The sequence below is a fragment of the Rhinolophus sinicus genome, linkage group LG10 (genome assembly GCF_036562045.2).
Source record: "Rhinolophus sinicus isolate RSC01 linkage group LG10, ASM3656204v1, whole genome shotgun sequence".
Lineage (NCBI taxonomy): Eukaryota > Metazoa > Chordata > Mammalia > Chiroptera > Rhinolophidae > Rhinolophus > Rhinolophus sinicus.
In genome coordinates, this window is record NC_133759.1 from 107,298,693 (window position 1) to 107,312,713 (window position 14,021).

Here is a 14,021-nt window from a genome sequence, read left to right on the forward strand (position 1 = left end):
GTCCCCATGACCCCCGGGGTTTGTGCCGCAGTCGGTGTGGGTGAAGACGGGGACCCTGCAGTGGTGGTGTGACTGGAAGCCCCACAAGTGGGTGGACGTCCGGGTGGCCCTGGAGCAGTTCACGGGGCACGACGGGGCTCGCGACAGCATCCTGTTCATCTACTACATGGTCCACGAGGAGAAGAAGGTGCGTGGAGGGGCCAGGCATGACGGGCGGGGGTGCCCGTGGGAAGGGGAGCACAGGGAGGGAGTGCCCAGGGGACCCAGAGCCGGGGATGGGGGGCCTTGACACAGCCCCAGGTGCCTCTGGTGACTGCAGTGCTGACCTGTGGTGACAGAGTCCCTGTGAGTGGCGGGCAGGTGAGTGGTGGCCATGCAGCCATGTCGGTCCGAGCTGCTGACAGGCTCTTGTGTTGCAGATGAGAAACTGGGCCGTTCACCCTCCCAGGGCTGGGCTCTGAGTCTCAAGTGCCCTTGTCATCATCAACGAGGAAACCAGGCTTTTGTTCAGGAGCTAGGCTTCCATACTGGAACTTTCAGACCCCATCCCCAAAACCCGCAGGCCAGGGCCCAGAGGACCAGCTCTGGGGACGCGGGGTGACCCAGGCTGTCTGCCTGTCCCCGGTGACAGCCCCGCTGTTGCCCTCTGTACGCAGTACCTGCACATATTCCTCAACGAGGTGACAGCCCTGGTCCCTGTGCTCAATGAGGCCAAGCACGCCTTCGCCCTGTACACCCCCGACAGGACCCGGCAGAGGTGGCCCGTGCGTCTGGCTGCCGCCACTGAGCAGGATATGAATGACTGGGTAAGTGGGCGCTGGTCCCCATGGCTGAGGCTCAAGGGGCAGCAGACTTGGGGCAGCCCTGCCTCGGCCTGCTGCTGCCCCCTTTCCCAGTGCTGACCAGCCATCTCCCCATGCCAGCTGGCCCTACTCAACCTGTCTTGCTGTGAGAGCCAGAGGGTCCACGGCCGCCCCTCCCCGCAGGCCATTTGGTCCATTACCTGCAAGGGGGACATCTTCGTGAGTGAGCCCAGCCCGGACCTGGAGGCCCCTGAGCACGTGCTGCCCTGCGACCAGATGTGAGTGGGTCGTGTTCCAGGCAGGCGAGGGCCCAGCTGCCCCCACCCCAAGCAGTCAGAGCTGTGTTTCCGGAAGGGAGGGCCGAAGCAGGAACACGTGGCCTCGCTTTCTGCCAGCCAGCCACCGGCACAGCTGGCTGGTTCCCAGGCCTGAGCCTTCGTGGGCCTGTGCAAGGACCCCCAGGGGGACCAGAACCCTGGCTGGGCTCCGTTGCCCCTCTGAGCAGCTGCTGTGTGTTGGAGTGAGGGGGCATGGCTCTGTAGGTGGCATTTAAAACCAGGAGATGGTTGAGGCCACCCACTGGGGGCAGTGGGAACAGTCCTGGGGCATCGGACATTTCCAGTGGGACAGCACAGGAGCACCCGGAGGGGACACGGTGCTCCCGATTCTGCCCCCAGAATGTCATGCAGAGCCCGCCAGGACCAGGGGCACGTAGGTGAGACCAGGAGGCCCTGCTCAGGAGGGGACCGTGGATGTGTCTGTCTGCCCTTTGTTCGTCTGCTCTTGGAAGCATTGTGTGCCCGGCGCCTAGTCAAACAAGTCAGACCACCTCTGGTGACAGTGGCAGGGCCTCAGCCACAGAAGGTTGACCCAGGTGGCACCTTCACTCTGAACTCTGTCAGCCCAGGAAGCCTTGCTGTCACTGTGTGGTGGCTCATCCAACAGACGAGACATCCCTGCTCCTGCTGGGACACGTCCACCCGGGCCCCCAGGAGCAGTGGGACAAGGGCTGCTGGCTTTCCTCTGGTCTCCTGTGCAGACTGCTGGCCCACTTTAGCTCTGGGTAATACCCGATGGGAAACTAAGCAGGTTCTGGCGTCCTTCGTAAAGTCTGTCACTGGGAAACCAGAGCTGAGTGAACTAGGACATCCTGGGAGGCCACGGAGCCACAGGGCCCCAGAGGTCCAGGGGGAGAAGGCTGGAAGGCCCTGCTGGCATCGCTTCTCCCACCCACTCTCACCTCCCTCTAGGTTCTGGCGGCAGGTGGGAGGCCACCTGCGGGTGGTGGAGGCCAGCAGCCAGGGCGTGGTGTGGGGCATCGGCTACGATGGCACAGCCTGGGTGCACACGGGCGGCTACGGCGGAGGCCACTTCCAAGGTGAGGCACCCCATAGCCCAGGTAGCAGGACTGGCTCCTCGCCCTGCCACAGCCTCCCTGGCTTTTCCCTGCTCTAATCCCTCTGGCTTCCCTGCCTCACGCCAGAGCCGCTGTCGCAGTGTTGACACTCGGCTGGCAGCTGGCTGACAGGTGACCTTCACCAATGCCAGCCTCTGCAGAGGACGTACCTGGGGCCAACCCATGGACGTGAGAGCCCAGAGACCAGGCCTGGCCTACAAAGTGCCTTCCTGGGCCTTGAAGTTTCTAGAAAGGCAGCGACCAGGTCCTCCACTGTGTGCAACCCCTGATTTCACAGACGAGGCCTCGGCACGCTGGGGCAGGCCCAGGACCTGTGTCTGTGATTCCCAGGCCCAGATTCTAGCTCCTCATTAGGTGGGCTGTGCCTTGAGGGATGAGAGCCCTGCGGGCTCCCCAAGTTCTGGGGGGCAGGGTCCCTGTGTCTCCTACTGGGAAGTAGAGGCAGAAACAAACACTGAAGTGGGACGTCCAGTGCCACAGCCCACCCGCCGTGCTTTGGGGCGCTCACCCTGTAGAAGTGTGTATGGTCCACAAAGGCCATAGGACGCACGTCTGCACAGGTTTCACAGCTTCCCCATTTGTGAGGCAGGAATTGCCTCTGTCCCCACTTTACAAATGAGGACATTGGGGCTCATGGAGGTTATGTGAGTGATGATAAGGCGTGGGCTGGTTGGGCGCACCCCTGCCCCGTGCCAGGTAAGTGAGGGCAAGGGGGGAAGCAGTGCATCCGAGAACAGAGAGGGGGAGGAGCTGGAGGGGTGTGGGCGGAAGGTTTAGTGCACAGCAGGGTCTTGTCGTGGAGGTTGTGCAAACTCAGAATAGACCCAGCTGGCCAGCCCCTGCGAGACAGCTCAGCGGGCGGTGAGCCCCTGTCGGCTGACCCTCTCCGGCCCGAGTCCCCAGCCCGAGTGCCCAGTGGGCAGGGCAGACGGGCCGGGTCTGGCAGCCTCCTCTGCCCCCAGGCCTGAGCAGCAGCAGCAGTAACATCTACCCCCAGTCGGACGTGAAGAGCGTCCACATCTACGAGAACCAGCGCTGGAACCCCGTCACGGGATACAGCAGCAGGTGAGTGCTGCTGCTTCCAGGGGCCGCCCAGCCCAGGCCACCTGACAAAACTGGACGGCCACGTCCAATGTGATGTGGCATGAGAGCTGGTATCCAGCCTGACGTGGAACTCCCCACATCTTACTGCTCACAGGGGCTCTGTTTTCTTGAATCTTTAGTGTAATGCATATTTTTAAAACGTATCGAGAGGTATGACATACATAAAATGCACAAAACGTAAACGTATATGCAATGAGATACCTATATCGATTTATTGGTAGATAGATAGACAGACAGCCAGACAGATAGATATAGGTAAAAAGAGAGGTGGGCTTCCATCCCTCATGGAGGCTGCAGCCCTTGGGTGGATTGTAATCCAGGCCCCTCGTGATGTGGGGTTACCCCAGTTGCATTCCCAGCCATGATGCATTTCACCTTTTTGGAGATGCAATGGTCCTAGGTGTGTCTGTTTGTCACCGGCCGGTACCTGGACAGGACAAGCCGTTCTTGCCTCTCTTGAGTCACTCCCCTCCCCCACCCCACCGTGTCCTGCCGCAGGGGTCTACCCACTGACCGGTACATGTGGAGTGACGCCACAGGGCTGCAGGAGTGCACCAAGGCCGGCACAAAGCCCCCATCTCTGCAGTGGACCTGGGTGAGCTCCCGGCTCTGGGTTGGGCAGGGGCTGAACTGGGGTTCTGCCCAACTGACCCACCCCTCCCGCAGGTTTCCGACTGGTCCGTGGACTTCAGCGTTCCTGGGGGCACTGACCAGGAGGGGTGGCAGTACGCCAGTGACTTCCCCGCGTAAGCATCTCTCGCTCTGCCAGGGGCAGGACCGGGTGTGTGGCCCAGCCAGACCTTCTCCCCAGCAGTGGCCTCACCACCCAGCCAGGCAAAGCCCTGCCCTCTGCCCCCTGCCCTGGGTAGCTCCTGCCCCCTCCAACTCCTGGGCATAGCTGAGGAGCAGATCCTGCACACCTGTCTCAGCTGCCAGCAGGGCTTGGAGCCAGCTGGAGAGGTGTGGAGGCGTCCAGGTGAGCTCGGGCCTGTGCACCTGACCTCAGTGGACAGGCTCAGGGCGGACGCCATGGCTCCTCCACACCTGGTTGTGTCCCTGCTCTGCTGGGCTCAGGTTGTGGGAGGGCCAGCCGGGGACCTGGTTCTCTGGGCTAAGGGGCCCTTGGGGGAGCTTTGGGCCAGGCCCTGGTGATGAGCTCGGGTGGCCCAACGTGAGGGAGGTGTCGGGGTGAAGGGGCAGCTTGAGCGCAGCACGGAGAGTGAAGGCTGAGTGTGTCAGAGGCGGGCAGTGAAAGGAGAAGTGGTGACAAGTCCGCCAAGCTGGGGCTCCCTGGCAGCTGGTGCATGGCGCCGGCAGGCTGCCACAGGTCTTCACAGCACACAAGTCACGTTCAAATGGAAGCCAGAGCCAGGAGAGGCCCAGCCAGGGCCCAAGGCACGGCAGCCGGCCGACTGGGGCAGGAGAGAGGGGCAGGAGAGACGTGTCAGCTTGACTGTTCCCCAGACGGGCTCCAAGGGGACCTGGGGTGGGGAGGGTTCAGAGCCCCCTCAGCCAGACCCTGATGGGGCAGCTACCATGCCCTGGCCCCAGGGAGACCCTGGCCAGTCTAGAGGTGTCTGAAAGACAAGCATTGTTTCCTGTGAAACCTGCTGCCCTTTGAGCCCGTGCCATGGTTTATACTGAAGCTCTGTGCCCTCTAACAGGTGGAGAAAGAATGTGCGTGTGCAGTGTCACTTTCCAGAAACTTCTATGGAGTGGTCTCAATTTCAGCTTTTTCTACCTCTTGCAGCTCATATCACGGGTACAAAACCATGAGGGATTTTGTCAGGAGAAGGTGCTGGGCCAGGTAAAGACTGACCAACCAGGTAACTGGGGGGTGTAACCTTACCCCTCCTACTGGGTTCTGCCAGGCCAAAACTCCTAGCCTCTGACCTCAGTCCCAATGGAAGGAAAGGGGAGAGAGCGGGGAGGGAAAACAAAATCAAAGTAAATGTCAGCCCAGGAAGTGCCCGAGGGCTCCTGAAGCTCTCTAGTTTCCGGAAGAATTTGCTTTCAAGAACAAATAAGAGAAATGTCATTGGAGACTGGGCTGGGGTCAGGGGTCAGGGCAGGACAGGGGGTGGGGGTGGGGGCAGAGCCCTGGCTCCAGGCCCCTTATTCCCACCCATCCAGGAAGCGGTGCCCACCCAGGTGCTGGGTGGGGGGTCCTGGTCCTCCCCAGGGTCCTACTGAGGCTGCCTCGGGGAGAAAGGTGGCCTGGCTGCTTCCTTGCGCAGCCGCCCCCGTGTCTAGGGCAGGTGGCCGGAGGCTAGCAGTAGCATGGCTTGTGCTCTCTCCACCATATAGAAAGTGCAAGCTGGTGACCAGTGGGCCTTGGCTGGAGGTGGCCCCTATTCCCCTCCGGGACGTGTCCATCATCCCCGAGAGACCTGGCGCCAATGGGAGTGGGCACAGCATCGCACTGTGGGCCGCCAGTGACAAAGGAGATGTGCTGTGCCGCCTGGGTGTGTCTGAGCTGAACCCCGCGGTGAGCACCCGGGTCCCTGCCTCTGGGGACCACCCACCCTGCAGGTCCTCTCGGGGTTCTGACAGATTCTTCCAGAAATAGGACTCTTGTCATGGAGTCAGTGTGGTCTCAGGCCTCCTCGGCCTGCCCAGGACGGTCTCTAGGACAAGTGGACATGGCACATGGCCTGAGGGGTCATCGGGCTCTGTGGGCAGTTGGAACTGAGGATAGATTGGCGTAAAGAGCTGGCAGCTCCTGGGACCCAGGACTCGGGGTGGCAGAGGCGGGCCCAGGCAGCCTCAGTGTCCCTCTCACCTGCTCTCCAGGGCTCCTCCTGGCTGCATGTTGGCACTGACCAGCCCTTCGCGTCAGTCTCCATCGGGGGCTGCTACCAGGTGTGGGCCGTGGCGAGGGACGGCTCTGCCTTCTACCGGGGCTCTGTGTCCCCCTCCCAGCCAGCTGGTGAGTGCTGCCACCTGTCGGGAGGACCCCACCGGTGCAACCAGGCTGTGATGGGGTCAGGGCTGGTCAGAGGGAGGTTGCTTGTGCTTCCACTTCCAGGGGAAGCTGGCTGGCTGGTCTCCTAATTTTCAGTTCAGCTTGACAAGCGTTCACTGAAAGTGGCCTGTGGACCAGGTGCTGGGGGCAGAGCCAGGAACCCCCCTGAGGCTGTGCCTCGTCCCACTGGGCCTCACTGGAGGGTGGCTAGCCCTCACCCTCACGGCTGCACTTCACCATCTTCCACCTCTACCAGGGAAGCTCGTGCCTGTCAGGGCCCTCCTGGGGTGGCTCCGCCCGGGGTGGCCCTATAACGGCCCACTCCACAGTGGCCGCTCTGGCTGCCCCTGGGAGGGCAGACCAGGCTGGCTTGTGCTTGGCTGGGTGTCTAGACAGCGTGTGGCACGGGGAGGCTAACAGATGGCTGGTGGTGGCTGGTGCATCTCTGCCCTCCACACGGGCTAGGGGCTTGGGCAGTGGGTTTGCACAGCGAAAGGCTGGCTGTCCACCACACGCGGGGCTGGACACCTTTGTGTCCCTGCTTGTGCCATCTGCCCATCCACCCCCAGCACCTGGAACTGGCCACGGCCTCCACTGGGCCCTGAGTGAGGCTCCAGTGTTGGAAGGTCGGCAGGGCACGGGTCAGCTCTGCTTGGCACTCAGCTCATGCCAGGCCCCAGCACACATATGTGGTCCTGCCGTTGTGGGGACAGAGGCTGGCACAGCCACCCAACCCTGTGAACTGCAGAGGAGGCCACGTGCTCCTGAGTGCCTGGGGTTGCCGGTTTGGTGTTTCCCAGCTGCATCCAAGTTGGACCTCCCATTACAGGTGATTGCTGGTACCACATCCCATCTCCTCCCAAACAGAGGTTGAAGCAAGTGTCTGTGGGCCAGACATCCGTGTACGCCATGGATGAAAACGGCAAGTGGTTCCTGATCCCCAGTGGTCACCGGGGGAGGTTTTGGGTTCCCTGAGCACCCCAATGGGATGAGACCCTCACTGGCCCCCAGGTCCCTGACACAAGATCTTTGTAAGCCACGATGAGGGGCCACCCAGCCTGAGGCCAGCCTCCAAACGGGTCCCTCTCCCAAGCTCCCCAGGTTGAGGAACACCAGCACCCCCTAGGTGGTCAGCCCTGTCCCAGCCTGGGACACAGGGCACAGTGCCAAGGCCAGGGTGACGCTGCACAGCGGGCCCTGTGCTGGAAGCACCTAGAAGGTGCCGCTCAGGCTTGTGACCCTGGAGCCCCATGGCAGGCAGCTGGGGGCTGCAGAGGTGGCTGCATGGCACTGCCTTGGGCAGCTCTCTGTCACCGGCTCCCTTTCCTGTTGTACAGTGGACATCCCCACTGAGCCAGGCAAGGAAAGGGCAGGTGCTGGACAGGAACCCAGGGCTCTGATTCCAGACCCGTCCTCTGTGTTTGTGTAAAGAATGCCTTGTCCTCCGTTTCTCATGCGTAGAAAGGATGACTGCCAGCCCAGCCCAGCGGGACAATTATGCAGCTCAGGTGGCACTGAGTGTGGAAAGGGCAGAGCTGGCTCGGCCGAGCTTGTCTCTTGCTGTGGGCTGGCAAAGGCCCAGCAAGTGTGGAGACAGAGGGAGGGTGGTTAGACCCCCCGGCTTTGCAGACCCTGAAGTGGGTCCTGACACTCGCCTTAACTTCCGGTCCTGTCCTTCTCTCCGCAGGGAACCTGTGGTACCGCCAGGGGATCACGCCCAGCTACCCACAGGGCTCCAGCTGGGAGCACGTATCCAACAACGTGCTCCGTGTGTCTGTGGGGCCCCTGGACCAGGTCTGGGTGCCTGGGGAACGGAGGGCGGACGTTTGCTCTGGGGTCAGGGCCTGGAGGGGCTCTGGGTGCCCACTCTGGTCACCTGCTGCCATCCCCATGGTGCCACCAAGCGGGTCTGTGTTTTAGGTCTGGGTCATCGCCGACAAAGTCCAGGGGAGCCGCAGTCTGAGCAGGGGAACTGTGTGTCACCGAACAGGCGTGCAGCCGCTGGAGCCCAAGGGGCAGGGCTGGGACTACGGCATCGGGGTGAGTAGGCAGACAGGGGATGGCTGTGCCGGCCGAGGCTGTGTGGTCACACTGCGTGCTTGGGCCCCACAGGCGGCGACCTGGCATGGGGTTGGCCCAGGCAGCGTCCCTCAGGGGCCCTTGAGCACAAGGCCTCTGGAAGCATGGCCTCTGCCCCTTGAGCCCCCTGCATCCCCGGTGACGTGGCTCTCTCCTTCCAGGGAGGCTGGGATTACATCTCCATCCGGGCCAATGCCACCAGAGCCCCCAGGAGCACGTCCCAGCAGGTGGCTGGCGAGCAGGGCCCCCCCAGCGGACCCTTGCAGGTGGCCAGTGCCCCACAGGAGGCCATGGGCCCTGTCTGCTGCTGAGGCCGCTTCCCTCACTTGGAAGCAGACTGGTGTCCAGTTTGAAGGGTCAGCGTTGGTCCGTGAGCCTTGCCCTGCAGTGAGCCACATGGTGCTGACATGTGGACCCTGAGAGTGGCTTGAGGGAACGTGGCCTGAGGCCACAGCCTCAGAGGCACCAGAAATGTCAAGCCTTGTGGATGTTCCCAGCGCGTGTCCCGTCAGTGAGGGGGGCTCGGCACGTGGGGTGTGGGTCCTTCACCCGGCCTCTCCCTCCCATCCCTTCCCCCTCTGCATCCCAGTTTTCCAGCATGGGGACCTAGAGCCTGGAAATTTGCAGGAACACTGGCCCCTGGGGAAGCAGCGCCCACAAAGGAGCCTCCTGAGGTCTGAGCGTCCCCAAACAGAAAAGTGGCCGTGGGGCTCAGGGCTGCCTTGCCCACGCTGGCATCACACCTCAGAGCAGGATACAAATAAGGTCTAATTCCAAAAGTTAAGAAAGGAGTTGGCAGGTTGGAAATAAACGCTAGGGGGGTGTTTTCTTCCCCAGGGGGCATGGGCCCCCCTGGGTGGACAGTGGGACCAAGGGGCCACCCCTAGCTGGGAGATGCTGTGGGAGAGCGGGTCACCATCACCAATGTCAGCCAGTCCCCCCCCCATGTGGTTATGGGATGGGGGCTCCTTTTACTTCTGATTATGTTGCAGGGGGAGGGGGCAGAAGGGTGGAGCCCCGCCCAACCCTGCAGGTGGGAAGGCACCTCCAGCCAGGCTGTCCTTCCTGTCCCACAGCCTCTGGGCTGATGCCCCATCGGGTGAGTTTGCTTCCTACAAGCATGGCCGGCAGGAGGGGTCAGTACCTCCTTTGGGGTTCTCTCCCTCAGGGCATTGAGGGAGCCAGCAGTCTGTGTTTGCAGGTGGGATATGGGCTCAGGGCCCAGACAGACCCCGTGGGGTTGACGGTCTCTGTGTGTTTACATCCCTTCATCGGGGTATCTCCGAATGGGCATTATGGGTTTAAACATTCTACAGCAGTGACCTGTCCTTTTGCTGTGACTCTCTGTCTGTAGCTGGTCTCACTGCCCTTTCTCCAGGGAGACCACGTCCCCTCACTGCTGAGCACCAACTGTTTACCTGCTCAGCGTCACTGAACTATCTCTATTCCTCAGATGCTTTATCAAAAGAAAATTACTCCAGAGTGTAAATGACTTGACTTTTTTTTTTTTTTTTTTTTTGCTATTTTATGATTAAAATGCACAGTTCCCCATGCTTCAATGCATGGGACAAAAGTAGCAATTGTGAAATCTTTTATTTTCCTTTTGTGACACAGCATTGGTTTCATGAGTACTTTGAAGGGATCATTAGGAAAAATAAAAGCAAATTTGGGTCATTTAAAAAACATTTTCACCACAATTACAGCTGAGGCACTCACTGGCTTTCCCAGACAGAAAAGTCGCAGTTCTGGTTTCTCTGCTGGCCCAATGGGGCCCAATAGGGACCTCCACCTCGGGGGCTCACTCAGAGGTCTGGTCTGCCGGTGGGTCCGGGGCCCCAGGTGGGGGCCAGGCCACCAGGGCTCAGCATGCATGTGGGTCTCTGACTTTAGGACTCCTTGCAGGACAGAAGAGTCCAGGTGGGCTTGGGGTCCAAGATGAGGGTCGAGGAAGCAGACGTGGCAGCAGACCTCACCAGCCTCTGTCACCAGACCTGTTGTCCCCTCACCTCCACCATATTTAACCCCCCAAAGTAGGACTGAGTCCTGTAAGGATCCTTTGTGATGTGGCCACGGGGCAAGCAGATGCCCTCCAGCCTTGGGTGAAGAAGGACTGGATATCTAAACCCGGGTCACCCTCTGGGAAGCAGAGGGGGTGCAGGTGTGAGTCTGAGACAGAGAAAAAGAGCTCCAACAGCTGTCGTCCTGCAAGGTGGTGACCCACAGATCCTCCCATCGCCCTGTCATCGGGCCTGGTCTCTTAGACAGCCTGTGCTTCTAGCTCAGCTTGTTGGTTCACTCGGCAAATTCAGGGATGCACTGGTCCCTGCTCTGGCCGAAAAAGGAGCCTCCAGGTTTGCAGGCCCCTCTTATGTTCCAGTGGCCGGACAGCCACCCATAGCAGGGGTTGCATGGACCCCATCTGCCCCAAGCTTGGAGTTGCTCTCCACCTCTGCTCCCATTGGTGGATTGCCCTGACCACTGACCTTTCAGAGAGGCCATGCCTGAGGGACAGGCCAGGAGCACCTGGAGTCCTCACCTGACCCATGGCGAATGATGGTTGGGGCTGGGACCAGACCAGGTCTCCCGGGGCCACCTTCCAGAGGACATGCACTGGGGCCTAGGGAGGGCTGGGCGAGCGTCTGACCAGGTAAGTTAGGACTGAAGTGGGTAATGACTGTTCCAAGGGGTGCCACCTGCTGCCCTGGATGCAGCCAGAGCTGACACCCAGCCCAGAGACGCACTGAGTGGCTGGGGCTGGGACTACCAGGTTGGGCAGCAGGGACAGGCCCCCAGCAGGGACAGCCCCACACCCGGCCCAACTTGGCCCCTGTCCACAGCACCCAGGAGGGCCTCTGGGCACAGGGGACCAGCCCCATGTGCCAGGCCAACTCTACCCTCACCACTGCCCCTGTCACTGTGGTTCCTGTCTGAGGCTGCCAAGGGCTCTGTCCCCTCCCCATATTGGCTGTGGGCAGAGGGACAACGGAGAGGAGATGCCAGCCAGTTGAGAGCAAAGTCGCCAAGCCTGTCAGAGCCAGTGGGGCAGGAACAGCACAGAAGGAAGCTTGGCCTGAGGCTGTGGGGACATGCCAGGCTGCCCAGTCCTGCCTTTGTGGAGTGACACCAGGTGGGGGAGGGGAGTGCTTGCCACCCCAGACTGCCCCCTGCAGAGAGCCCTGCAGGCCCTCGCAACCAGGACCCAACAGCACCCTGAAGTCCTGTCAGACCACCCCCGTCAGCGACAAATACAACAATGGGCAGCGAACCTGGATGGGACCCTCCCCTGAAGGTCCAGGGCCAGGCAGGCAGGGGACCCGGGGCCTGGTGGCCTCTCTCCACCCCGCCACCCCGCCCTGGGCCAGCCCAGCCCTGTCTCAGCCCGCTCAGCACCAGGCCATGGACCCACTGACCTGGCTCGGAGCCTCTGTGCTCAGGACTCACACAGGAGGAGGGAGGAAAAACCCTAGTCCCTCTCCCCACCAAAGTCCCTTTAGAATTGATCTGAGGTAATCTGATTAGGGTTTGTATCCGCCAGATAGATTTGGAACTAGACGCTTCAACCATCTCGGCTCAGCCACACTCCCCACGTGGCTGTGCTGGAGGCTCTGTGCAGGTCGGAGGAGGTCCCTTCCTGGGCCTTGGCCTTAGCAGGAACTTGGGAAACTTACCAAGTAAATCTTTTCCTGGAATCTCCCTTGCCTCACGAGGGAGATTGGAGTGAAGAGAATTTAGTCCTAAAGGCCTGTCAGCTCCTGCTTAGTCAGTTAAAAAGCAGGTCCTGGGACCTACACAGAGGTTTGGGCTTCATGCCACCCAAGGCCATGGCCTTGACCAGGTCTTGTTCCCTGGGGCCAGGATGTGCTCCAGAAAGGCAGCTGAGTGTTTCAGGGAAAATGGAGCTGCTGGGGCCATGTCCACGTGGGGTGTCACCACCAGTGTGGGGCTCTTGGTGGGACCAGGGCCCGGGCGCTAGGAGCCCTCTCGGAAGCTGTGGATCTGCGTGGAGTACTTTTGCAAGTGGCCCTCGGGCTGGGCCTCGGTGGCACCGAGTGTGCTGCCGGTGGACTGCTGCTGCTGGTAGTGCTGGTAGAGCTTGGGGCCGGGGCCATCCAGCCCCGGGAGGCAACCGCTGGACATGGTCAGGATGGTGGCCGTCAGCGACTTGATGTAGTTCTTGGCCAGCGTGAGGGTCTCTATCTTGGAGAGCTTCTTGTCGGCGCGCACGTGTGGGATGACCTCGCGCAGCGCCTGGAAGGCGTTGTTCAGCGTGTGCATGCGCTGCCGCTCTCTCTCATTGCTCTCCAGCCGCCGCTGGATGCTGCTCTCCCGCCGGCCACTCGAACCCGCGGGCCCCAACCGCCTGCGCCCGCTTTCCACCCGCGCGCCCTGCACCCGCGCTGTCCTGCTCCGCAGACCCTTAGCCAGCTGGGGCCCGGAGCCTGGCTGGGGCCTGTCCGAGGTCTGCTCCCCTGCGGTGGCCTCTGTGTTCTGAGGAGGCACCCTGCGCCTGGGGGGGCGGTTTTTGGTCTTCATGGCTCCAGACTGGTAGTCCCAGGGGGTAGTTGTTCTGAGGGGACGCCCTTGGAGCTGAAATCCAGAACACAGGCCACCCCGTGGTCACTCAGCAGGCCGGTGGACACCTAGGTCGGCCAGTGGACCCTCAGGGCAGCCTCCTCGCTGCCCAGAGGCAGCTGACTACTTGGCGCACAGCGACCCCAGGGCCTGCCCATGGACACACGGAGACCTGAACCCCCCCCCCCCAGCCCTTCCCATCACACCCAGTGCCCTTGTTTGATCTCATGCTGACCCCTCAGACCTTTCCCTGACCTGATGGCCTGAGTGAGGCGTACTGCCCCCTGTCTGCCTCCTGAACTTAGCTGGCCTTTGACTCCCCAGAAAAGCAGCCCGGGCCTAACTCAGGGCAGCACCTCTGCCTGAGGCTGTGCCACCCCGTTCGCCCCGACGGACCGGCACCAACTCTGGCCACCACATTGACAGTCAGGCCCTGCTGGATGTCACAAGTGCAGGGACAACATTGGGGCCAGACTGTTGTGGGCAGCTGTCAGAAGTCAGAGGTCGACCGTGGCCAGAGCCTGCAGTAGCCCCAGGACAACCCGTGGGTGGATCCAGCCAGGGTTTCAGACCCAGAGCCCCCATCCAGGTTTCTCCCCAGACCTCGCCTGGCCCTGCCCCTGAGTCCTCTCCCCGGGACGCCCCACCTGATCCCTACCCCATTACCTGGGAATCCGCGGCCGCACGCGCCAGTGCTGCCCACGGGGGACAAGGACACGTCGCTTTAGCCGCCCCGGGCGGGGCCAGACCACATGTAAACGAGCCTGCGGGGCGGGGCCAGGGAGGGGCCGGTGTCCGCAGGTCCCCTGCTTCGCAGCGGGGGGGCAGGGCAACCCTGTGAACTGGCGGCCGCCCACCGCTTCCAGCCCCGCAGACCCCACGCGGCGGACTGGGAGACTGAGGCCTCTCTGCGTGCCCTCCGCGCGGAGGGGAAGCCCCGGGACCGCAAGTGGCTGCCGCGCCATACCTTGAGGTTAGGGCTCAGAACACAAAGATGAATTCGGGAAAAAGCCGTTTTGCAATAATACTAGTTTCTTAAACGGGCAGCGGCCACATCCCTGAACAGCAGTAGCCCACGTTC

The 14,021-nt window shown here is 61.7% G+C and overlaps 2 protein-coding genes across 2 annotated transcripts in view; one reads left to right on the forward strand and one right to left on the reverse strand.

Moving 5' to 3' along the window:
• The window catches only part of TECPR1 (tectonin beta-propeller repeat containing 1), a 25,818-nt gene extending 15,874 nt beyond the window's left edge, over positions 1-9,944 (forward strand). Inside the window, exons 12-25 of the mRNA XM_019716458.2 lie at positions 32-187; positions 657-806; positions 924-1,081; positions 2,054-2,181; positions 3,183-3,285; positions 3,823-3,919; positions 3,991-4,070; positions 5,075-5,131; positions 5,632-5,812; positions 6,118-6,253; positions 7,119-7,211; positions 7,977-8,083; positions 8,210-8,329; positions 8,530-9,944. Of these exons, the coding sequence (XP_019572017.2) occupies positions 32-187; positions 657-806; positions 924-1,081; positions 2,054-2,181; positions 3,183-3,285; positions 3,823-3,919; positions 3,991-4,070; positions 5,075-5,131; positions 5,632-5,812; positions 6,118-6,253; positions 7,119-7,211; positions 7,977-8,083; positions 8,210-8,329; positions 8,530-8,679 (1,716 nt within the window). The 3' untranslated portion in view covers positions 8,680-9,944. The remainder of the gene's footprint in view (positions 1-31; positions 188-656; positions 807-923; positions 1,082-2,053; positions 2,182-3,182; positions 3,286-3,822; positions 3,920-3,990; positions 4,071-5,074; positions 5,132-5,631; positions 5,813-6,117; positions 6,254-7,118; positions 7,212-7,976; positions 8,084-8,209; positions 8,330-8,529) is intronic.
• Positions 9,943-13,737, reverse strand: BHLHA15 (basic helix-loop-helix family member a15). The gene is made up of 2 exons (XM_019716461.2): positions 13,607-13,737; positions 9,943-12,955 (listed from the first exon to the last, which is right to left on the reverse strand). The coding sequence occupies exon 2, from the start codon at positions 12,899-12,901 to the stop codon at positions 12,338-12,340; it is 564 nt and encodes a 187-aa protein (XP_019572020.1). The 5' UTR covers positions 12,902-12,955; positions 13,607-13,737; the 3' UTR covers positions 9,943-12,337.
• Between the last annotated feature and the right edge of the window lie 284 nt (positions 13,738-14,021).